The sequence below is a fragment of the Penicillium paradoxum genome (genome assembly GCF_028828445.1).
Source record: "Penicillium paradoxum strain IBT 22861 chromosome Unknown utg000004l_segment0_segment0, whole genome shotgun sequence".
NCBI lineage: Eukaryota > Fungi > Ascomycota > Eurotiomycetes > Eurotiales > Aspergillaceae > Penicillium > Penicillium paradoxum.
In genome coordinates, this window is record NW_026643182.1 from 3,614,852 (window position 1) to 3,637,389 (window position 22,538).

A 22,538-nucleotide genomic window follows, 5' to 3' on the forward strand; every position below is an offset into this window, starting at 1 on the left:
GTCTCAGGATCAGCCAATCATATTCCCCAATTATTGATGCCTTAGGGCCTAGGTGTCTAGCTACAAAGCCCTGACATGGCTTAGCGGGATATTAGTAAGCACACAATCCGGCTCCCGCAACTTGGAATATTCGGCAACATCAGAAAAGATCCTCTCTTCGACCAACGCCAACGACACCCGTTCATTTCCCACTCACGACCTTTAAGATGGCTGTCCGAACCCACGGTGCGTACTATCTCGCATTACGCCTTGCGCCGATTTGATTTACAACTGCTCGAAACCCTTACCGACACGAATTTTCGCCAATCTTCAATTTCCAATACTGATGGTCTCTTCCACAGGTATCGCCTCTTCGCGGAGCAAGTCTCGCAAGGCACACTTCCAGGCCCCCTCCAGCGAGCGCCGTGTCATCCTCAGCGCTCCCGTCTCCAAGGAGCTCAAGGAGAAGTACGGAGTATGTACCACATGAATATCCATCTCGAATTTGGGTCTGCGGGTAGAGTTTTCGCGATTGGAAACCACGGATCATACAGACACCGACATGAAACAATATTCGACGATTCTAACCAGCGTTCTGTGACAGATCCGCTCCATCCCCATCCGCAAGGACGACGAAGTTGGTGAGTTTCAATGGCAATGCAAGCTGGGATTGATCTTGAACGCATGAGGCTGACTTTTATCTCCAGTTGTCACCAGAGGTTCGCAGAAGGGACGGGAGGGCAAGATCACCAACGTCTACCGTCTCAAGTTCTCCATCTTCGTTGAGAAGGTACGACTTGAATATACTCCCATACTTGTGTAGGTGGATACTTACCCTTGCGGTTTTAGATCGTTCGCGACAAGAGCAACGGCCAGAGCGTTCCCATTCCCCTCCACCCCTCCAAGGTCGTCATCACCAAGCTGCACCTCGACAAGGACCGTGAGCAGATCATCGAGCGCATCGCCAAGGGTCGTGAGGCTGTCAAGAGCAAGTCGGCTTAAGGGATTTCTTACGTGTGGGGTTTAGGTTCATGTTGCAATGGCGGTTGACGGCGCGGGTTCACTCAAAGGACTCTGAGAAACGGAGTTTCCAGCCTGCTATGATCAGGATAAAGTTTCTGGAACCAGGTGCATTGCGATGAATGAAAAATGAACAAAATTTCCTTTTTCTTCTACCCGGAGTCGGTGCTCGCAGGACAATTCACTCTGCGCAGCCGGCGTTCTTCTTCTTCCTCACATCTCCTGCGCACATAGGAACATCCGTCGAATGCTACAGGTCAATCTCCAGGCCATCTCGTTTCTTGCTCAGTTTGCGCTCTTTCGATCTAGCATTTGTCTTCGCTCTCTCGACTTTGTAGCGGCTTTGCCCTCTCATTTCGATCTCCAATCCCTCCCCGTTGGATACCAGAAATGTCGCCTTATATATCTCCTCGTCAACCCCGCGCCTTTTAGGACGGACTCCATGGTTGAAGAGGTAAACACTTGGCGTAGAGAACTCGCAGGGCTACTGGGAAGCTGGTAGTTTCTGTCTTACCTGCAGACTCACTCTGATGCCCTCGGGCAAGGACGCAGTGAGTTTGATGGTGAGGTACATATCTCTCGAGTCGCAGTACTATATTCCTTATAGGCTGTTGTAGGCTGTAAGCACTGATGCCACATTTCTATCATTCAATCAATCTACTGTTCTGCAATCCACTTGACCTCTATATTAATCCTAAGTTTGAGAAACCGTTGCCTGTGTACGAAGTATACCTGCGTAGATGTAGGCATGTCTACATACATAGTAAGGCTTCTGGGGTGGGCTCCAGAGTTATACGGCATCAATAGACTGGCATTATAGTCCTTTCATTAATGACTCTTGTTATGTTGTCTGTTTATAAATATATTTGAATAATTTATGGTTGTGTAGTCTTGTTTGCTAGAAATATTACACCTGGTGGTTGGGATGCTATATATACAGATAGATACAGTCCAACTAGATCTGGAGTACCTATATTTCTGGCCATTCTTCGGGTATAGAACGATCAGGAGCAAGCCCAGTTCAAGCAATACAGCTGCAAATAGATATTCAAGTTGGATTGGATAAATTATCACTTCCATATCGATTGAAATACGTTGAGAATCTACGACATAATGTGGGTGGGATATATATCAACTACACGCCAGATCTTTTCATCTTCATCATCCAAGTCCACAGAAAATGCATGCAAGGTTCAATATCCTACTAAGATACAGATTTAAATATGAAAATGCCCAAAGAAGCAAGTAGCACAATTACAGAGAAAACAGAACCCCACCGCATCATATGTCATGAGCCGGAAACCGTAGCAACCCCAGAGATTGGATATTCGAAAAACACGCTCGCTGAAATGTTCGACTAGCCCTCGGCGTACTAGTGTCCAACGCACTTTCCCCACGCAGGTAGTCCACACCCCATACCAATAAAGAGATAAAGCAAGAAGATGACCACGATCACCATCATGATCATCAATTTGGTATTCTTCCACCACATGCGGCGCCGCAAGCCCCGGCTGCGCATCCGGAAATCATGCGCGCTCCCACCAAGCCGATCCGTCTTGTCCACCAGCAGGTCGATGCGCTCACCGCGCTCCAGGACCCGCTCGATATTCTCAGTCATTATATCGCGGACGCTATCAATCTCGCGACGAGCCGATGCGAGCGAGTCAGCTGGCGGGGCAGTATTGTATGTTTGCAGAAGAGAGCGCAGCTCATTGTTGAAGGCAGCGCAGCCGTATGCGGGGAAGGAGGAAAAATCCGTAGTGGATGGTTGGTAGGTAGCAAGGAACTTGCGCTTCATCTCTAGCAGGTAGGCGAATGGGATGCGGCGGCCTTGCTCAGCCGATGCAACGACGACAAAGCTCAGGGGTGCATATGAATTGGGTTCTGAGCGGTTGGCATCGTCGGATTGATTGCCCGTTGGAGAGTCGGCGATGTAGTGGATAAATAGCCGCTCATGAGTGAAGGTGAGCTTTTGGGGTTTATCGTGAGTGATCTTTGGGAGGATGACGGAGGCTAGCGACGAGGCGGAGGTCGATGAGGCGCCTGGCGAGGAGTGTTCAGCCAGAATGGTAGTGCGATGAGCGATGCAAGAGCTAAAGTTAACAATCTTGTTAGTCCGGGGCTTCTTTCCACGCTTCTTCCTCTCTCTTTTCCCCCTAAATTCCAGGCAGCAAGACTTACTAGAGCAACGAGCTCGTCTTTGAGGATGAAGCCATAGTGATATGATGTCAGCACCGTAGGCGGAAAGGATAGAGCGAGTGTTGTAGAAAAGAGAAGTCAAACAAAGCGACGAAGAATCAGGCAATCTTCAAGCGCGTGCAGTACTTATTTGCAGTACTTATATTGTATGTAGCTTGACAGGTCTATAAAAGCTGCAGTACCTCGCACCTGGGCAGTTCCACTTGCAAAGAAGCTGAGTCAGCACGTCTATGGCCCGGGCCCGGGGTCCAGGTGGAGCTGTCGATACCTACAGGTAGACATGTAGGTTGTTTGGAGACTCGTTTGTTTTATACATGGAGCGTTTACCTAGGATAACCGACAAAACTGAAATATATGATACGTTGCTGCTGCCATCTTCTTGTCTTTCAAACTTCAACCTTATGACGGTTCATTCCTATGATCTTGGCCCATAGTTCGGTAATACCGGTGTATATACCTTCGCCATTAAGTGATATTGAAGAGAATCTTTGCATGGAGTCGCTTGGGCATGACACGCAGTATCTTGGTAGAGCTTGGGTTTATTATCCCAGCGTAGTGGCTAGATGTCATACAGCGTATGCTCAGCCAGGACGATCTTTCCAAAGCCATACTGCCGATCTCGGGACACTAGCCATGTTCATGAGTGAATATCAGAAGCAGGGGAATTTGTTTAAGCCCTAGATCTTCGTTTCAAAAGAAAGAATTGACATTGTTCTGATACATGATATGATACAGTACTTAATTTCATACCTACATCAGATATGTACATGTGCATACATGGATTTACCTGGATGTACTTTGTTTCGGTCATAGAATATGCCATTCATTCTATTTCAATCTGATCAATGCCTTGATTCCTCATGCAAACAATTTGTTCCCCTACATTCAGCTAAGATATTCAGATAAAAACCACATGGGGATTATTGAAGGTCAGTTGCGCACATCAACGAACTCGAAGTCAGCATCATTATCATCATTCATTTTGTCCATATCCATATCCTCTGGAATACCAACAGAAGATGAAGCTGAATCAATTCGCATGATAATGGTTCCATCACTTCGAATCTCACATTCTTCATCGTCAGTCATCAGACCAAAATCTTGGGATATCTCATTGTCAAAATGGGCTTCCTCCAAGTCAATTTCCGAGCTCTCATTGTTGAAATCGGTTTGAGCGTAGTCGGTAGAGTTCATGGACATGAGATCCGAGACATGACTGTAAGTAGCGTTGTGGGATGCCGCATGAACGGTGCTCCGCGAGTCACTCGGATCAATTTCGCTGAAAGAGTCATTAGTTGATGCGACACTGCCAGTGTGCACGGTGGGTCCGGGTCCTGAGAATCCACCGGCGTCCATGGTGGGAATGAGCAGGTCTGCGAACACACCGCCGGTTTCGTCGTCATTACCACCAGCCCACAGAGGGAGGAACTGGAATTCATTGTATGTCAGACATGTCAGGATATCTGTAAGTTCGTGACGAATCGTGGTTGAGTCAGGCAGCTGCAACATCTCTTGTGCGTAGTTCTTTAGGAAATCCTGAACCTTGGTAGTGAAACCGACTGGGTCGAATATATCATCCGAGATGTCTGACTTGGGCAGAGCTACGGATATAGATGGAACAGATGGATTTGGTGTAGCTGCTGGGATGGGATTGAAGAAAGGGCCGCTGTAGAAACCGTTGCTAGCCTCATTGGAAGACTGTGACTGTCGGGGATTTATGGTCATGTTCATCACCACACGGCCACCTGCAAGTTGCACAGCAAAAGCCTCTTCCTCCTGACGGGCCTGGGCTCTCATCCTGACAGCTTGGTTAAAAGTATGGCTCATCTGGCGGATTTCGCTGATTGAGACATAGCGAAGCAATGCTGCATTTTCATCACCGAAGGCCAATGAGCCATTGCAGAGTTCCGCTATTGAAGAATGAGCAACCGGACGAAGTTTTTGAGTCTCCCAGAGGTCCAGCCAGATCAACGAGCCCCAGAAGCGTCTTCCAACTAGTCGCTGAAGTAAAAACCTTTTATCCATCCACATTTGATGGTATGGATTTTCCGACTTCGCTAGGCTTGTATTTACATGGAACGAACGATTCGTGTCTCTTGCCTCGACTAAAAGTCCATAGATGCGATCCCGAACAAATTCTTTCAGTGTAGTGATGAAGGTGAGTACAATTTCTTGATCTTTGGGGTAGCGTTCGAGATGGCGAGTGAGCTTTTGGAACTCAACAATGTGCACCAACCAGGGCATTTCGGTCCCCGTCAAGTGCAAGAAGCAGCGAACAACGTAGTCACCAAAACTCTTGCTGGCATACTCGATACGCTGCACTTCGATATCATCTAGCGTATCAGAAATCTTGCTCCGCATCGAGACTTCTATGGACTGAGTTGGTTGGTAACCTGTAGTACGGATCAGATAGAGCAGAGCCTCATCTCCGACCATTGGAACAAAGGAATCTCGGCAGAGAGAAGCGGATTTGATGCCGCAGGCCACTCGATATGTTATGTCGGGATGAAATTCAATGAAACGAATGTTGTTCTGCTCGTAGAGCCACGAGATGATGTGGTCGCAGATGGCTGGCACGGTGGCCACATCGAAGATTTTAGCGAGCGCAAAAAATGTCCACAGCTTGCAAGGGGTGTCTATGCTGATGTGAAGTCCCTCTAGAACGTGGAGGATATGCTCAATACCTTCACGGTGACGCGAGGCTGAGTATTCCACAGGCAAGCGTTCCTGTCTCCCCATTGGAGGCGGTGCGTCTGGTGGAACTGCATCTTGCATGGGAGGCAAGGCTTCGTCCTCTTCCTCGGATGAATTATCGGCAGGATCGATATAGGTGTCGGTTTCGGACTCGTGTGATGTAGGGTTTTGTATGAGCTGCTCCGTGGGTTCCAACTCATCTTGTCCCCCAACACATGAGAGCGGCAGATGCCACACACTTCTCTTTGAGGCCCATGTTCGAATGCCCATAGGACATGAAAGCTCGGTCAGAAAGATGATTGCATCCTCGTCCAACATTGGAGGCGTGAGGTCCAAGACGTATTGAATCCCACCTGGAAGATTTCCAGCCAAACCGCGTCGCTTTCTGACCCGGGTCTGCACTCGCGGAGTAAAAAGTCGTTTGAAGTAGGCCGAGCCTGTAGCCAGCAAGGTCTCACTGTGGATGCGATGAGGAACCGTGGATACACAGAGAGGCAACTTGGCTCGGACCGTCTCCGGAGAAGGGTCGATGAATACCAGAGTATCTGCACCATGCAAAAGCAGTAAGACTGGCACCGTCGAAAGGTTACATTTTGATGCCAGACCCAGAGGACTGGTTGATAGCCCGGTAGCGATATTCGGGTTGTCTGCGAGGTCTACGGTTTCAGGTTCGCTATTGTTATTCCTAGGTTCTTCCCGTTGACGCGGTGGATCGAGCTGTTGTTCTCGTTGTAGTAGTACAAGGTTCTCAACTTCTCCCTGGGATACCCAGCCTGGAGGGCGAGAAGGCTCCATGTTGGATTGCAGCGCTCCAAGATGCTAACACAGAGAATAAGACAATGAACTAACGGAGCAGAATGGGAGAGAGAGGTCGAGAAAAGTAGATTTGAAAGTGATAGTATTATGACACACCTACAAATAGGTTGGAAGAGTTGAAAACTTGAAATTGAAAATCCACACCAAAACGGACAAGGCTGTGGATGAGGCTCTGTTGCCTAGATGTAGGCCTGACAAACCCGCCGCTTTACCCGATCTTGTTCTGACAAGCCGATTATGACAAAGAACTCATGAAAAAGTTGCTGATAGGCTTACAGAAGAAGAGGAGAACGCCTTGGTTCGGCTTACTTAGGCATGTACTGCGTCGGTTCACTTATATGTGCAATGTTGGCGGTACGTTAGATACACGTAGAAGCGGGGAACCATCGGGTACTGGATACTTCTGATTTAGTCCAGCTGATAATAGTAAACGAGGTATTGGGTACATGCTGGGACGGCGACACAATAGACGCATGTACATCTACATGCTGTATACCTACATTATGTACATAACATACATACATACATGTATGTCCATATTCATATGCATTATGGTAGTTTCTTTCCCATGCTTTCATGAATTAGAATAGATCACCTACCTAAGTCTAGTTATGGACATCCATGTACGTCGGTATGATATTTTCCGAAAAGAACTTACTTTGTGACAGAACGGAATTCACATCCAATATGTGTGTATACCTTTATACCTTCTAATGTACATGTCTCTGTACATATGGCTGATTAAAAGCTTAGAAGGTTCAAAGATCGTAGGTCTATGTTGTATATAGTTATGTAGATGGACGCCTTGGATGATTTCCCCACCAATAGCAGTGTTTAGAGAGCTAGTGAGAGCCAATGAGAGCTACGTATCTGTGTGGCCAAGAATGCGACAAGTATACAGTTGTTTCTCTCAGTCTAGAAGAACAAAATCCCACAACATCCAAAATAGATGTTTTATTACTATATATGTGGATAAGGGTTAGGGATGAGAAGGACCCTTGAGACATAACAGATCCCATAAACTCCTATGGTTATCACTATGTGCTCATGTTGATGTCATTTTGTTTCTTAAGGGAACATACCGGGGCCTTTCTCCTTTAGCTTCTGACAAGAACTTCATCTTTGGGAAATTTTCAAGACCGGTCTTCTTACAACAACCAACCTAGCAATCATGGCGACCATGACACAAGCCATCCATCAAAGCCGGAAACCAATGAAGTCAGTATCGGCTCAATTAGCAGGCCTTTCGATGTTAACCAACTCACATTAGATCCCGCAACATTGCTCTCCTGAGCGTTTTTGGAGTCATCAGCGGTACATGGTTGATGTTCCGCGCCTTAGCTCCGCAACCAGGCAAATTTCTCTCGAACGAAGAGGTAGCAGCATATCGGGGTGGTGATTCGGACCAAACAGACCAAGGCAGTATCAATGGACACACTGCCCGGCCGCCTCGAAAAGGATACTCAGCGCCTAGAGGAACCACTTAACTTCGGGAGCACTGTGGGCAAAGGCATACCAGGGAAATACTATGATGATTGGGGGCATTGGTGATTTAGTTGGCATCTGTACTGATCTTGATTCTTTGCCACCTCTAGAGTGGTAGATATTATCACCACCCCAAGTCTTAACACAATTACTAGGGGCGTTGACTGCACATAATCGTCTTTCTTCTGACTATGCTCTGATATACTGGCTTTCAACAAGAATAGCTAGGTATTCTTTGTATGTTAAGCGTAACTCGCGTTGGGTACTCATGGACAGTAAGTGGACATGGAAGATAAAGATCTCATGTACTCGGGTATGGACCGATGAACTTGGAACATCGAAGCCGTTATGTGACCTGAATGAGATGGTATCTGGTATCCGCAAAACACAACCAAGGCGCCAGGTCCTGAGCAGACATCCTACCGGAGAAAAAAGAAAAAAATAAAAGAAAAAAGAAAAGAAAAAAGAAAAGCCCTCCCCTCCTCCCAAACTGGTTTACAAGAATTTGTACATAGTAGCGTCACAAAAGAGCAGAATGATCATGTAAAGTTACGTAGAGGGCGTGACATCGTCTGCTTTGAATGGGGTTGCACCACTGCTAGCGTGACTTCCGGGTGAGCTGGTATGTGTTCTCTTGGAATCTTTCTTCTCACGCTTCTTTTTCTCCCGATTTGCTTCTCGGGATTCATCAGGGCGGCTGGGACTGCGGCTAGACTCGCTGCGCCGGAGGTCTTTGAACTCCTTGATCACCTCACGGAACCCTTCTTCAATGTTGTTCATGCGGGCGAGAACCAATTTACTGAGCATGTCTTGGGTTTGGTGCGGGGGTTCGCGACGTAGGCTAGCCGCGCCAAAGCCCAGTTGGGTCTGGAAACTGGACGGAATGGCACCGGCGAAGCCTCCTGCCACGGCCTTGTTGTCGCCTAGGTCGGATCCGAGATCAAAAAGGAGGGATGGGCGAGACCGTGTTCCTGCGGGCCGATCGGAAAGGTAAATACTATCTACCTCAGGAACAGACATTTGACTGAGCCCAATCAGAGGATTTCGGGGACGAGAAGCCTCTAAGATGTGACGTTTCATGGTGCCCTGGTCCATGGACGCAGAGACGACGGGGAGCTGATCTCCCTCCGACAAATCGCTATCTGGCTGCGAGGGCGTGGCCCGGCTTTCATTTTCTTCATTCGGAGACTCGACGGGGTTATACAGCATGGTGACCCCAGAAGCATTGCGTGCATGCCGGGGACGACGTGTAGGGCTGTTGCGACGCGAGATGATTCTTGCTGTAGATGGGCGAGAGCTGTAGAACTTGGGCGAGGGCTTTTCCCTGCCTCCGGCTGAATCGGCCGTATTACACGTGGACTCTTGGGCTGAATGTTTGTCGTCATTTGAATAACCATCATTGCTGGTCAGTTCGTCGTCGCCTTCCATGTCTGTATGATGGGAGAGTTCCCGTCTCTGTATGGGTGAGGCAGATTGTCTTGTGCGCCGGGGCCATATGTCTGGGCTTGCAACACAGCTTGTTCGGTCCTCAGGATTCGAAGCGACCGAGCGGGTTGTTTCCGTGAAGTTTCGAGATCGGTGGCCCAATCTAGCCCGGAATGGAAGCCTGGGTCGTTGCGTGTGCATATCAAGACGACCGACAAATACAGAATCCTGATCATCGGGGCCATGGGCTGGCCCAGAGCCAATCTCCTGCATCCAATCTTTGATGACGTTATTGGTTTGACGCTCTTGCACAATGCTCGGGGGTCTTTGAATTCGATCATCACTATATGGGCGTCGGAACACTTCCTCCAACGCTCGATCCTTCTGATAGGTGGCTACGGAGGGTTCTCGCTTGAAAACCGATGCTCTGGTACTGAACCCGCGGAACCGACTGGGGTGCCATTGCTGAGCATGAGCCGGAATCTCGTTCAGCGAGGAGGGTTCGATCATATCCATCGGTTGCACCACTCGGGAACTGAGAACGGCCTTCTCATAGAAACAAATTGTGAATAGTATAGGTAGATGGGTGATCTTGATAATTGTTCGGTTGAGGCGAATGAATTCGCGGAACGGCATCATGTATCGAAATGGGGTCACTAGCCAGGCGAGGACATTTGTCGGTGCCACATAGGAGAACAATGCGTCTGATTTGACCATCGAGATGGTATTTACAGCAAACAAGAACTGATGTTCCTCATTTGCGTTTTGGACAATTCTCATGAAGGAATTGGTTAGGACCGTGATCAATATAGTGACGACAACAAAGTGACAGATGAAGAGGAACACAGTCAGGATCGTCTTCCCCACAAAGTTGTATTCATCCCACATTGACCATGCGGTCGGCGTGAATCCCATCAGCATCTGGAACAAGCCATAAACTACCACTTTGGGAGACTTGTTATCTCCAAAGTTCAAGAAAGCGACAAAAAAGCCCGAGCAGGAGATAACAATTAGCACGAAGACAGCAATCAAATCCGATGCCATTATTCGGAAAGCAATGAGTAGCTGAGAGAAGTAGCGGTAATGATCCAAGATTGAGAACAGCCTTGGAAACAGCAGGGGAGCTGTAGCTGCAAGAACATCAAACTAAAAGTAAGAAACAGATGAGTGTCTGCCACAACAAAGATACCTAGGTAGGGAGGGAAGAAGAGAGAAAACTTACAGCTTGGTCGGCCATGATCTGGCTCCTGGGATAAGTCAGGAATGTACCGTATATCCTCAAGCAATAGTATGCGAAAAGCAATAACAGTATTCCCAAGTCAAAAAGATTCCAAAAGCTCATCAAATAAAGACTGAAACCTTGCTCGTTGAACCCAACAACTTCATCGAGCATGAAACCGGCACTCCAAAACCAGAAGATAACCTCAAGGGATGTGATCCTGCGACTGCGCCGGTCTAGAACAGCCAAGAACAACCCCAAGAGCACTGCAAAGGATAGTGTGGATAGGAATTGTCGATAACGTGGCACTCTTAACCGAGACAATTTGAACAAGGATGCGTCCCGAGGATTGTAGAGTGTGACTGATCGTCGAAGGGTCCCATTGCTGGGGTCTATTGTGATGTGCCCATTTGGACCTATTGTTGCCCCGTAATCCACGTTTCCACCTTGGCTTATGTTTACAGGCCGATGAAGGTTATCAGCGGCAGAGTGGAAGACAACTGTCCCGGCCCAAATAGCCTCCAATTGCTGCACCACTACGGGGTGAGCCAAGAACCGCTTGGCCTGCGCACGAATAGCCACCTCCAAGCACGACACGCGGGCAGCAACCACCCGTTTCCGTTGGAGACCAGTGGTCAATGTGGTGGATTGATCTTGGCCCTGGAGTGGATAGAACTCGTAGGACAATGCATCGATCAATTCTCGGGTCGAGTATTCCCTCAACAATTTGATGGCCAATAGTTCGCTGACCATCGCCCGTGTTTGATTTGTGCCGCTGTTCCCCGGATTCGAGTGCATCTCTTTCTCAAATTGTAGACAATTGGCCATCAATGCATATAGAGTCGCGCGTGAGAAGTGGGCCGACATGATTTTCTGCAGGATCGGCTTGATCAGGAATTGGGACACTTGCGGGGAGCGTAGCTGATCCCACGTCAAGGTCGTTTCACAGCGGGAGGTGATCAAAGGCCGGATGGCATGGGTGATGTTGTAAACGGGCAGCGCATCTGCTCATTGCTATTAATTGTCTGCAGTACCACAGGACACCGGCACCCAGGGATCATGCTCCTACCTAAATGTGACACAGAGAACATAGGCAGCAGGGGAGTCGAGTCGAGTGGACCATCTTCCTCCTCTTCTTCCCAGTCCTCATCGATATCCTCTTCGTCGATTCCTTGGAGTTCTGGCGCATCATCACTGCTATCGTCGGCTCGGTGGACGCGTCGCGCGTTGTGGGGCGTGGCGCGATACCCAGGCGAGGGAATTGCGTAGGGGGATTGTTCAATCTGACCACGCTGTCGTCGAGGACGCAGTAGTGAGGCGAACATGGTACCAGACAGGTTAGTTAAATCTGCATCACCAAGGTGATATGTCGAAAGGGTTGTGTTGAGATGTTAGAGCATTGCAAAGTGGAGATGTGATCGAAGACGCGACCAAGGAGGACACAAGAAAACTGGGGTCAAATATCAGATGAGAGGCAATCATGAAGCGGCATTAATTTAATCCAAAGATTTACAATTGGCGTGAAGGGGGAAAATCTAAGCTCCCACTAGCCCTGGAGGTACAGTTTCCCCACGTCATTGTACATCGTCACCAATGGTTACCCCGGTCCCTCAGAACGTTATAGCGGTGGACGCCTAGATCTTACCTAGGCTAATATAGGGACATGTCAAGCAAATTTGAGAAGAGTGGTAGTCTTGTGAGGGCTGTTTTCTTCTATGAAAGTTGTTTGCTTTTTCTTTTTCGCTTTTGCTTTTTTTGTTTTTCCTCTCCCCCTTTCAAACCGTGCATACAAAATAGCGCTGTTAATAGGTCGCGGAGAGGTCGCCCAGCTAAGATTCGCCACATGCATGTGCAACATAATCAAGGGTTGGCCAGCATATATTTGATATGGGTAATGATCTGGTTTCCGACATGAAAACCGGAAAACCGGAAAACTGGAAAAGAAGAAAGAGGAAAATACCGAGAAGAAAGATGAACGACGAAAACTTCCACTATACCTAATCCCATACGGTTCACTTCCAATGTTGAGATGCTAATAAACTCGGTACCGAGATAGGTACCTCGGTGGAGGTACTTACGTACAATAATTTGTGTACGGAGTACTCCAGACGGAGTATTCCGTGCCCATGGAGTATTTTGCCTATGTGCGATTGCCGATACCGTTATCGGCTCTCCCCGCCTCAGCATTGACAATTGCTGCGTCATATGCGAGCCCTGCGAGGCACCTGTATCTGGCAAGACCAGGGTTTTCTCCCACATCACAGGGAAAGCCCAGGCCAATTGCCCTGATGCGAGTACTTACTCGTCCTACTCCGTATACGGAGTAGCATCCCTAGAATCCTAAAATAGCTCGTAGCGCTGACCGGAAATCTCTGCGGCGGTGAGACCGAGACTCCGAAAACAGGCAAGTGGGTCCAATTAGGCTTTTCGCAGGAAAATATTTTCTGCCGAACTCGCTTTCCTTTTCTCCCTCCTCCCCCACAGCTGGTTGCAGCAAAAAGTGATTTTTTTCCTTTTCATATATCTTTCAATTCCTTTGGCGTCCTTTTCTTCGTTACAAAAGCCAAAATACACACTACAGTTGGCAGATGCTGAATTAGAGTTACCTGCTCGCACTAAATCGTCCTCGGGAGGACTCGTTCCCTCACACATCTTCAGTTCCAATGTCCCAGCCTGCCAATTCCCTCGAGGATCCCGTGCTGCCTACAAGCCCCCAGCTAGGTGGTGCAGTGGGATATCCCGAGACCGTGAACATGGATTCTGTCACTGGCGTGATCAAGCCCGCCTCTATCCCGGTGCGGGGTGGTTCAGACCGGTTGGCGGCCCTTGAACTCGCTGATGGCACCGTTTACCAGGGTTACAACTTTGGTGCCGAGAAGAGCATCTCAGGTGAATTGGTCTTCCAGACCGGTATGGTCGGTTACCCCGAGTCCATCACCGACCCCTCATACCGTGGCCAGATTCTGGTCGTCACGTTCCCACTCGTGGGTAACTACGGTGTTCCCTCGCACGATGAGATGTGCGAGCTCCTCAAGGACTTGCCTAAGCACTTCGAGTCCAGTCAGATCCACATCGCGGCCTTGGTGGTGGCAGCCGACGCCGGTGAGGATTTCTCGCACTTCTTGGCCAAGTCCTCTCTGGGCGACTGGCTCAAGTCGGAAGGCATTCCGGCCATGCACGGTGTCGACACTCGTGCCTTGACCAAGCGTCTTCGTCAGACCGGCAGTATGTTGGGTCGCATGCTGCTGCAAAAGGCTAGCGTGACTGTCGATGCTGCTGGTGCTGCTGGTATCAACTGGAAGTCGTACTTCGAGGAAGTCGAATGGGTGGATCCCAACACCAAGAACCTTGTTGCTGAGGGTAAGCGATGCTCCAAGCCGATGGAATTGAAAAGCAAATCAAGGCCTGGTTACTGATAGTGTTTCCCCTCTAGTTTCAATTCGCGAACCCCGCCTTTTCACACCTCCTGCCGATGTCGCCCTCAAGCACCCGTCGGGTCGCGGAGTCCGTGTTCTCTGCTTGGATGTTGGTATGAAGTACAACCAGCTGCGTTGCTTGCTTGCACGCGGTGTGGAGGTTCTGGTGGTTCCATGGGACTATGACTTCCCCACCCTCGCTGGGAAGGATTTCGACGGTCTCTTCGTGTCGAACGGTCCTGGTGACCCCGCGACCCTGACTGTTACCACCAAGAACCTGGCCAAGATGTTTGAGGATGCACGAACTCCTGTCTTTGGTATTTGTCTTGGTCACCAGTTGATTGCCCGCGCTGTCGGTGCCCAGACTACCAAGATGAAGTTCGGTAACCGCGGTCACAACATCCCCTGCACAAGCATGATCTCCGGAAAGTGCCACATTACTTCTCAGAACCACGGTTACGCCGTTGATGCCAGCAGCCTCCAGAGCGGATGGGAGGAGCTCTTCGTTAATGCCAATGATGGTAGTAACGAGGGTATTCGTCACACCAGCCGTCCCTTCTTCAGTGTTCAGTTCCACCCCGAGAGCACACCCGGACCCCGGGATACCGAGTACCTGTTTGACGTGTTTATCAACACTATCAAGTCTACCATTGCTTCCCCCGAGGCCCTCAACTTGCCCGTCTCTTTCCCCGGCGGCACCAAAGCCGAGAACATCTTAGCTGCCCCAAGAGTCTCAGTTAAGAAGGTTCTCGTTCTCGGCTCCGGCGGTCTCAGCATTGGCCAGGCTGGAGAGTTCGACTACTCTGGCAGTCAAGCCATCAAGGCTTTGAAGGAAGAGGGTATCTACACCATTTTGATCAACCCCAACATTGCCACCATTCAGACCTCCAAGGGCTTGGCTGATAAGGTTTATTTCCTGCCTGTCAACGCCGATTTCGTCCGTAAGGTCATCAAGCACGAGCGCCCCGATGCTATCTATGTCACTTTCGGAGGTCAGACTGCCCTTTCTGTCGGTATTCAACTCAAGGACGAGTTTGAAGAGCTCGGCGTCAAGGTTCTCGGTACCCCTATTGACACCATCATCACCACTGAGGATCGTGAGTTGTTCGCTCGCAGCATGGATTCTATCAATGAGAAGTGTGCCAAGTCTGCTTCCGCTTCCACCATCGAAGAGTCCCTGCAGGTTGTTGAGAACATCGGTTTCCCCGTCATTGTTCGTGCCGCCTACGCTCTTGGTGGTCTCGGCAGTGGCTTCGCCGAGAATATGGATCAATTGAAGGATCTGTGCACCAAGGCATTGGCCGTCAGTCCCCAGGTGCTGATCGAGCGCAGTATGAAGGGCTGGAAGGAGATCGAGTATGAGGTTGTTCGTGATGCCCAGGACAACTGTATTACTGTCTGCAATATGGAGAACTTTGATCCCCTTGGTATCCACACCGGTGACTCCATCGTTGTCGCTCCTTCCCAGACTCTCTCCGATGCGGACTACAATATGCTGCGAACCACTGCTGTTAACGTCATTCGTCACCTCGGTGTTGTCGGTGAATGTAACATTCAGTATGCCCTTAACCCATTCTCCCAGGAGTATTGCATTATTGAGGTCAACGCTCGCCTCTCTCGATCTTCTGCCCTGGCTTCCAAGGCTACTGGATATCCTCTCGCTTTCATTGCTGCTAAGCTGGGTCTTGGTATTCCCCTGAACGAGATCAAGAACTCGGTCACCAAGTCCACCTGCGCCTGTTTCGAACCCTCGCTTGACTACTGCGTGGTCAAGATTCCTCGTTGGGATCTGAAGAAGTTCACTCGCGTGTCTACTCAGCTCGGTTCCTCCATGAAGAGTGTCGGTGAGGTCATGAGCATTGGCCGGACCTTTGAGGAAGCTATCCAAAAAGCGATTCGGTCGGTCGATTTCCACAACCTCGGCTTCAACGAGTCTGATGCTCTCATGTCTATCAAGGGCGAACTCCAGACTCCATCTGATCAACGTCTATTTGCCATTGCTAATGCTATGGCGGCTGGCTACACCGTTGATGACATTTGGAAGCTCACGAGCATTGATAAGTGGTTCCTCAGCCGCCTCAAGGGTCTCAGCGACTTTGGCAAGTCCATTTCCGCCTTCAATGCCACCTCGGTGCCTATGCCCATGATCCGCCAGGCCAAACAACTTGGTTTCTGTGATCGCCAGCTTGCCAACTTTTTGGATTCTAACGAGCTTGCTATTCGCCGCATGCGTGTCGAGGCTGGTATCACGCCCATCGTTAAGCAGATTGATACCGTTGCTGCCGAGTTCCCGGCTGTGACCAACTACCTCTACCTCACCTATAATGCTTCTGAGCACGATCTGTCCTTCAACGATCATGGCATTATGGTTTTGGGATCTGGTGTCTACCGTATCGGCTCTTCTGTCGAGTTCGATTGGTGTTCCGTACGTACCATCCGTACGCTGCGCGAGCAGGGTCACAAGACCATCATGGTCAACTACAATCCCGAGACTGTTAGTACCGATTATGATGAGGCCGATCGCCTTTACTTCGAAAACATCAACTTGGAGACTGTCCTCGATATCTACCAGCTCGAAACTTCTAGCGGTGTGATCATGTCTATGGGCGGTCAAACCCCTAACAACATCGCTTTGCCCCTTCATCGCCTTAACGTCAATATTCTGGGTACATCTCCCGAGATGATTGATGGTGCTGAGAACCGTTACAAGTTCTCACGCATGTTGGATCGTATCGAGGTTGATCAGCCTGCCTGGAAGGAGCTGACCAGCATTGATGAGGCTCGGGGTTTCTGTGACAAGGTCGGATATCCCGTGCTTGTCCGTCCCTCGTACGTGCTCTCTGGTGCTGCTATGAACACTGTCTACTCCGAGCATGACCTCGCCAGCTACCTGAACCAGGCTGCTGATGTCTCACGCGAGCACCCTGTTGTTATTACCAAGTACATCGAGAACGCCAAGGAGATCGAGATGGACGCTGTTGCCCGTAACGGTGTCATGGTTGGCCACTTCATCTCGGAGCACGTTGAGAATGCTGGTGTCCACTCTGGTGATGCAACTCTGATCCTACCTCCCCAGGATCTGAGCCCAGAGACCGTCCGTCGCATTGAGGAGGCTACCCGCAAGATTGGTAACGCGCTCAACGTTACCGGTCCTTACAACATCCAATTCATTGCGAAGGACAACGACATCAAGGTCATTGAGTGCAATGTCCGTGCTTCGCGTTCCTTCCCCTTCGTGTCCAAGGTCATGGGAGTCGACTTGATCGAGATGGCCACCAAGGCCATGATTGGTATTCCGTTCCAGGAGTACCCTCCTGTCTCCATTCCCAAGGACTACGTCGGTGTCAAGGTTCCCCAGTTCTCCTTCTCACGTCTGTCTGGTGCTGACCCTGTTCTGGGTGTTGAAATGGCTTCTACTGGTGAGGTTGCTTCGTTCGGTCGTGACAAGTACGAGGCCTATCTCAAGGCTCTCCTGTCCACTGGATTCCGTCTTCCCCGCCGTAACATCTTGTTCTCCATTGGTGCTTATAAGGAGAAGCTCGAGATGCTACCCTCGATTAAGAAGCTCCACGATCTTGGTTACAACCTGTTCGCCACTGCTGGTACCGCAGATTTCCTGAAGGAGAATGGTGTCCCTGTCAAGTATCTTGAGCATCTTCCAGATCACGAGGAGGAGGATATGAAGTCCGAGTACTCTCTCACTCAGCACTTGTCCAACAACCTCATTGATCTCTACATCAACTTGCCGTCAAACAACCGCTTCCGTCGCCCGGCCAACTATATGTCCAAGGGCTACCGTACCCGCCGCATGGCTGTTGACTACCAGACCCCTCTGGTCACCAACGTCAAGAACGCGAAGATCTTGATCGAGGCTATTGCGCGCCACTTCCCCCTGAACATCATCACTTCTGACTTCCAGACCAGCCACCGCACCGTGGTCCTTCCCGGTCTGATCAACATCGCTGCATTTGTCCCGAGCCTTGCCTCCGCTGGATCCAAGGACTTCGAAGCTGTCTCCAAGGCTTCCATCGCAAGTGGTTTCACCATGATCCGCGTGATGCCCGTCGGTGTTGACAGCTCAGTCACCGAGTCCCGCGACCTCAAGATTGTCCAACAGAACGCCCAAGGCAAGTCATTATGTGACTTCAACATCTCTGTCGCTGCCACTGCCACCAACTCAGATCAGATCATTCAGATGACTGGCGAGGTCGGTTCCCTTTTTATCCCCTTCAACCACCTGTCCGGCAACATCAACAAGGTGGCCACTGTCACCAACCACTTCAGTTCCTGGCCCTCAACCAAGCCTCTGATCACTGATGCCAAGAGCACTGATCTTGCCTCTATTCTGTTGTTGGCCAGCCTGCACAGTCGTAACATTCATGTCATGAGTGTCACCTCCAAGGAGGATATCAGCCTCATTGCTTTGAGCAAGGAGAAGGGCCTCAAGGTGACCTGCGATGTCTCGATTTACTGCCTCTTCCTTTCTCGGGAAGACTACCCCGCCTGCAGCTTCCTGCCTTCCGTCGAGGACCAGAAGGCTCTGTGGGAGCACATGTGCACTATTGATGTCTTCTCCATTGGCAGCATACCCTTCCAACTTGCTGGCAAGGAGGCGACTCCCGAAACTGGTATCGCCGAGTCAATTCCTCTGCTGTTCACTGCTGTGGCAGATGGTCGTCTTACCGTCGAGGACATCACCGCTCGTCTTTACGATAACCCCAAGAAGATCTTCGAGTTGCATGACCAAGTCGACAGCTCACTCGAGATCGAGGTTGACCGCCCTTATGTTTTCCAGAACCCCCACACCTGGTCTCCATTCAACGGTAAGACGATGCATGGTTCCGTTCAGCGTGTCGTCTTCCAGGGCAAAACATCTTGCCTGGATGGCGAGATCACCAAGGATGCTGTCAAGGGTGCTGATATGTCCACCCACCGCATCGTTCCCACCTCGCCTGTGCAGAAGCCCATGACTCCCATGGTCCGCCCTGAGAGTTCCCTCGATAGACACATGTCTTTCTCTGGCACCCCTGCCCGTCGCTTCAAGGCCTTGGACAGTGCTATCCCAGCCATTGGCGAATTGGGCCCTCCACTCTATGCTACCTCGCAGGTCTCCCCTTCTCTGGCAGACATGCTCTCCCGCTCCCCCTTCCGTGGAAAGCACATCTTGTCTGTGAACCAGTTCTCTCGCGCAGACCTACACCTGCTGTTCACTGTCGCCCAGGAGATGCGCCTCGGTGTCCAACGCCACGGTGTTCTTGATATCCTCAAGGGCCGTGTCCTCGCCACTCTCTTCTACGAGCCCTCCACCCGCACCTCAGCCTCGTTCGACGCTGCCATGCAGCGCCTCGGTGGTCGTACCATTCCCATTGCCACCGAGCACTCCTCTACCAAGAAGGGAGAGTCTCTCCAGGACACGATCCGCACTCTTGGCTGCTACGGTGATGCCGTTGTCTTGCGCCACCCCGAGGCAAGCAGCACCGAGATCGCAGCCAAGTACTCCCAGGTCCCCGTCATTAACGGTGGCAACGGATCTCTCGAGCACCCCACCCAGGCCTTCCTGGACCTGTTCACCATCCGTGAGGAGCTCGGCACTGTCACTGGTTTGACCATCACCTTCACCGGTGATCTGAAGTACGGCCGGCCCGTGCACTCACTCATCAAGCTGCTCCAGTTCTACGATGTTCGCATCCAGCTCGTTGCGCCCAAGGCACTTGCTCTTCCCGAGGAGGTCCGCTCGCAGATTGCGGCTTCCGGGCAGCTGGTTCTTGAGTCTGAGGAGCTGACTCCTGAGATTGTCGCCCGCTCTGATATCTTGTACTCTACTCGTGTGCAAAAGGAGCGCTTCGCAGACCTCGATCAGTACGAGCGTCTCAAGAACAGCTTTGTCATTGACAACGCCCTTCTTAAGCACGCCAAGAGCCACATGGTGGTCATGCACCCTCTTCCTCGCAACGCCGAGATCTCTGAGGAGGTCGACTTCGACCAGCGGGCTGCTTACTTCCGCCAGGTACGCTTGACATCCCCTTGCCGATCATCGGCTGGTATACTGACTACATTGCAGATGCGCTACGGCCTCTACTGCCGTATGGCCCTCCTGGCTCTCGTCCTGGCGCCATAAGTATAAAACTCTCTTGCCATTATAATTATGTGGGAAAGGATCCAGCAGCGCCATGGATTCACGGAGACATGTTTTTTGTGTTTTGAAAAGTTATGTCCGTTCTGTTTGGATATTTCGTAAGCAGTTGGGTGATAAAATCGCAAACTGTATAGATTAGACGAATTTTCGTTTCTGAATTCGAACGATTTCCGTTCAGTGTATGTTGTATATTATGTGTGTTATGTGTTATGTGTTATGTGTGTTGTGTGTGTTGTGTGTTATGTGTGTGTTGTGTGTGTGTTTTTCAGCGTTTGAGCGTTTTTTGGGGTGTTTCTGGGTTTTCTTCTGGGTTTGCTTCTGGATTTGCTTTGGGATTTGCTTTGGGAGTTCTTCTGCTCTCTTTGCTTGCGTTTGGATTGCATCCGGGTGCTTTTGGGGGCCATTTTGCACATGTCTCAACACCAATTGATTCTAACCACATTCTAGCCTAGGTTTGGAACACCCATCGAGGATCTTTGTCTCCTTGGAATTCGCCTGCATCGCCTACGTCTCCCATCAATGGTCGAAGTCCCTGCGCTTCCCTCAGACTCGCCTTGTTGGCATTCTCCCGTCGGAGAACCAACCAGAGGATTCCCACTACCATGATATTGGCCACCAGGTATCCGAGGGCAAATCCATGCCCTAGGAAGTATCGTGGGCTACTTTCCGTGCGATATAGCTGTGTTCCAAGGACCGCACCCAAATTGCCAATTGAAATCTGCATCGCATTGGCAATGCAGCGTTTCGTCTGCCCAGACACATTATTGGCTGGCCAAGACAGCACAATGGCCACAGCTGGATATATGCCAGCTGCAGCGAAGATCGTTCCTACATAAGATACGCCAGGACGGTGGTCTGACAGTAGAAGGATATATCCGATGCATCCAAGAGCGGATGAACCCATGATGAACGGTGCACGACTGTGAGTTCTCTCGGAGGCTATCGCAACGCCGATCGTCAAAAAGAACGCGACCGCATATGGCGGCACAGAAAGCAGTTGGGCCTTCGCAGCTGAGTATCCGAGTTCCTTGATGATTGTCGGAAGAAAGAGTGATAAGGTATACAATGGCAAGGACATGGTGTGAAAACCGAGTCCGTACAGCCAGACTTTCGGGTCTTTGAATGCGTCCAAAACTGCTGACCAAGTGAATTCCTCATCCTGCATGGCATCGCTGTCGTTCTTCAGGCGCAAGTAAATGAACTCCCGTTCTTCCTTTGATAGGAACTCAGCTGTTGACGGGTAGTTGTACACCCAGAAATAGGCGATTATGGAAACGACGACCGTCAACAGTCCCTCCTGAATCGATGGAACCCCAGTCAGCACATGTTGCTACTGGAGAATCTCATTGACACGCACCAGAATGAAGATCCATCGCCAGCCATTCAAGTCCCCCACACCTTCCATATGGGAAATTGCCTGGAAACCATCAGCTTTGAATTCCTTATGAGGATCCAATGAGGACTAACCCAGGCCAGGATGCCACCGAAGGCACCTGCCAGCGAAGCAGCACTGAAAAACAAAGCCACGCGATAATGTTGCTCATTCCGCTTATACCACATGGACAGGTAGAATACCACACCGGGGAAGAGTCCACTCTCTGCGACACCAAGGAAGAACCGAGAAGATAAGTACCCCTCGTAGTTCTGTACAATTCCCAGGAGTGTGGCGACTGTCCCCCAGATCAGGGTGAGAGTGGGAAGCCATATTCTAGGAGTGGTCTTCTTCAACACAACCTTGACACTAGCTTTCAGTATATCATTCTTTAGTCAAATCAAATCATTGTCATCACTTACATTGCATGGAATCTCAAAAAGCACATAGCCAACAAAATACAGAGTCAGACCCGTGAGGTACTGGTTTCCTGCTATCGTGTTCCTCAATTAGCCTTGCATCTGGATTCGGATCAAACACCACGCACACATCTTGATATCGTCGGTCATTCCTTCTAGACGAGCATTGCCTACGTTCGAACGATCCAAAAAACTGAGGAGGTAGAGAATTGTCAGAGGCGGAAGCAGACGATAGTCCAGTTTTCGTAATAAGGCCTTCTCATTGATGCCCCCTGTGATACTCGAAGCCAAGGAGCTCTGTTGGGCATTCTTCTCGATGCTAGTGGGCACGTCAGTATGCTTCTCCGAGAAGTCCATG

General features: G+C 50.1%; 8 protein-coding genes across 8 annotated transcripts; 3 read left to right on the forward strand and 5 right to left on the reverse strand.

Annotated features, from left to right (window-relative positions):
• Positions 1-143: 143 nt before the first annotated feature.
• Positions 144-1,187, forward strand: N7457_005020 (60S ribosomal protein uL24). The gene is made up of 5 exons (XM_057176065.1): positions 144-225; positions 342-454; positions 584-620; positions 687-769; positions 829-1,187. The coding sequence occupies exons 1-5, from the start codon at positions 207-209 to the stop codon at positions 979-981; spliced, it is 405 nt and encodes a 134-aa protein (XP_057033112.1). The 5' UTR covers positions 144-206; the 3' UTR covers positions 982-1,187.
• Positions 1,188-1,249: 62 nt separating this feature from the next.
• On the reverse strand, positions 1,250-1,573 carry N7457_005021 (uncharacterized protein; the record flags this gene model as incomplete). The annotated part of the gene is made up of 2 exons (XM_057176066.1): positions 1,250-1,483; positions 1,526-1,573. 2 exons carry the CDS (start codon positions 1,571-1,573, stop codon positions 1,250-1,252), a joined length of 282 nt encoding a protein of 93 aa, XP_057033113.1.
• Positions 1,574-2,371: 798 nt separating this feature from the next.
• On the reverse strand, positions 2,372-3,215 carry N7457_005022 (synaptobrevin family protein; the record flags this gene model as incomplete). The annotated part of the gene is made up of 2 exons (XM_057176067.1): positions 2,372-3,092; positions 3,181-3,215. The coding sequence occupies 2 exons, from the start codon at positions 3,213-3,215 to the stop codon at positions 2,372-2,374; spliced, it is 756 nt and encodes a 251-aa protein (XP_057033114.1).
• A 913-nt stretch (positions 3,216-4,128) lies between these two features.
• Positions 4,129-6,687, reverse strand: N7457_005023 (uncharacterized protein; the record flags this gene model as incomplete). The annotated part of the gene is made up of 1 exon (XM_057176068.1): positions 4,129-6,687. The coding sequence occupies one exon, from the start codon at positions 6,685-6,687 to the stop codon at positions 4,129-4,131; it is 2,559 nt and encodes an 852-aa protein (XP_057033115.1).
• Positions 6,688-7,879: 1,192 nt separating this feature from the next.
• Positions 7,880-8,195, forward strand: N7457_005024 (uncharacterized protein; the record flags this gene model as incomplete). The annotated part of the gene is made up of 2 exons (XM_057176069.1): positions 7,880-7,926; positions 7,979-8,195. 2 exons carry the CDS (start codon positions 7,880-7,882, stop codon positions 8,193-8,195), a joined length of 264 nt encoding a protein of 87 aa, XP_057033116.1.
• Positions 8,196-8,742: 547 nt separating this feature from the next.
• N7457_005025 (uncharacterized protein) lies at positions 8,743-12,162 on the reverse strand (the record flags this gene model as incomplete). The annotated part of the gene is made up of 3 exons (XM_057176070.1): positions 8,743-10,764; positions 10,841-11,841; positions 11,907-12,162. The coding sequence occupies 3 exons, from the start codon at positions 12,160-12,162 to the stop codon at positions 8,743-8,745; spliced, it is 3,279 nt and encodes a 1,092-aa protein (XP_057033117.1).
• Positions 12,163-13,500: 1,338 nt separating this feature from the next.
• N7457_005026 (bifunctional carbamoylphosphate synthetase/aspartate transcarbamylase) lies at positions 13,501-20,371 on the forward strand (the record flags this gene model as incomplete). The annotated part of the gene is made up of 3 exons (XM_057176071.1): positions 13,501-14,197; positions 14,271-20,260; positions 20,315-20,371. 3 exons carry the CDS (start codon positions 13,501-13,503, stop codon positions 20,369-20,371), a joined length of 6,744 nt encoding a protein of 2,247 aa, XP_057033118.1.
• A 466-nt stretch (positions 20,372-20,837) lies between these two features.
• On the reverse strand, positions 20,838-22,537 carry N7457_005027 (allantoate permease family MFS transporter; the record flags this gene model as incomplete). The annotated part of the gene is made up of 5 exons (XM_057176072.1): positions 20,838-21,686; positions 21,747-21,806; positions 21,857-22,123; positions 22,184-22,254; positions 22,309-22,537. 5 exons carry the CDS (start codon positions 22,535-22,537, stop codon positions 20,838-20,840), a joined length of 1,476 nt encoding a protein of 491 aa, XP_057033119.1.
• Between the last annotated feature and the right edge of the window lies 1 nt (position 22,538).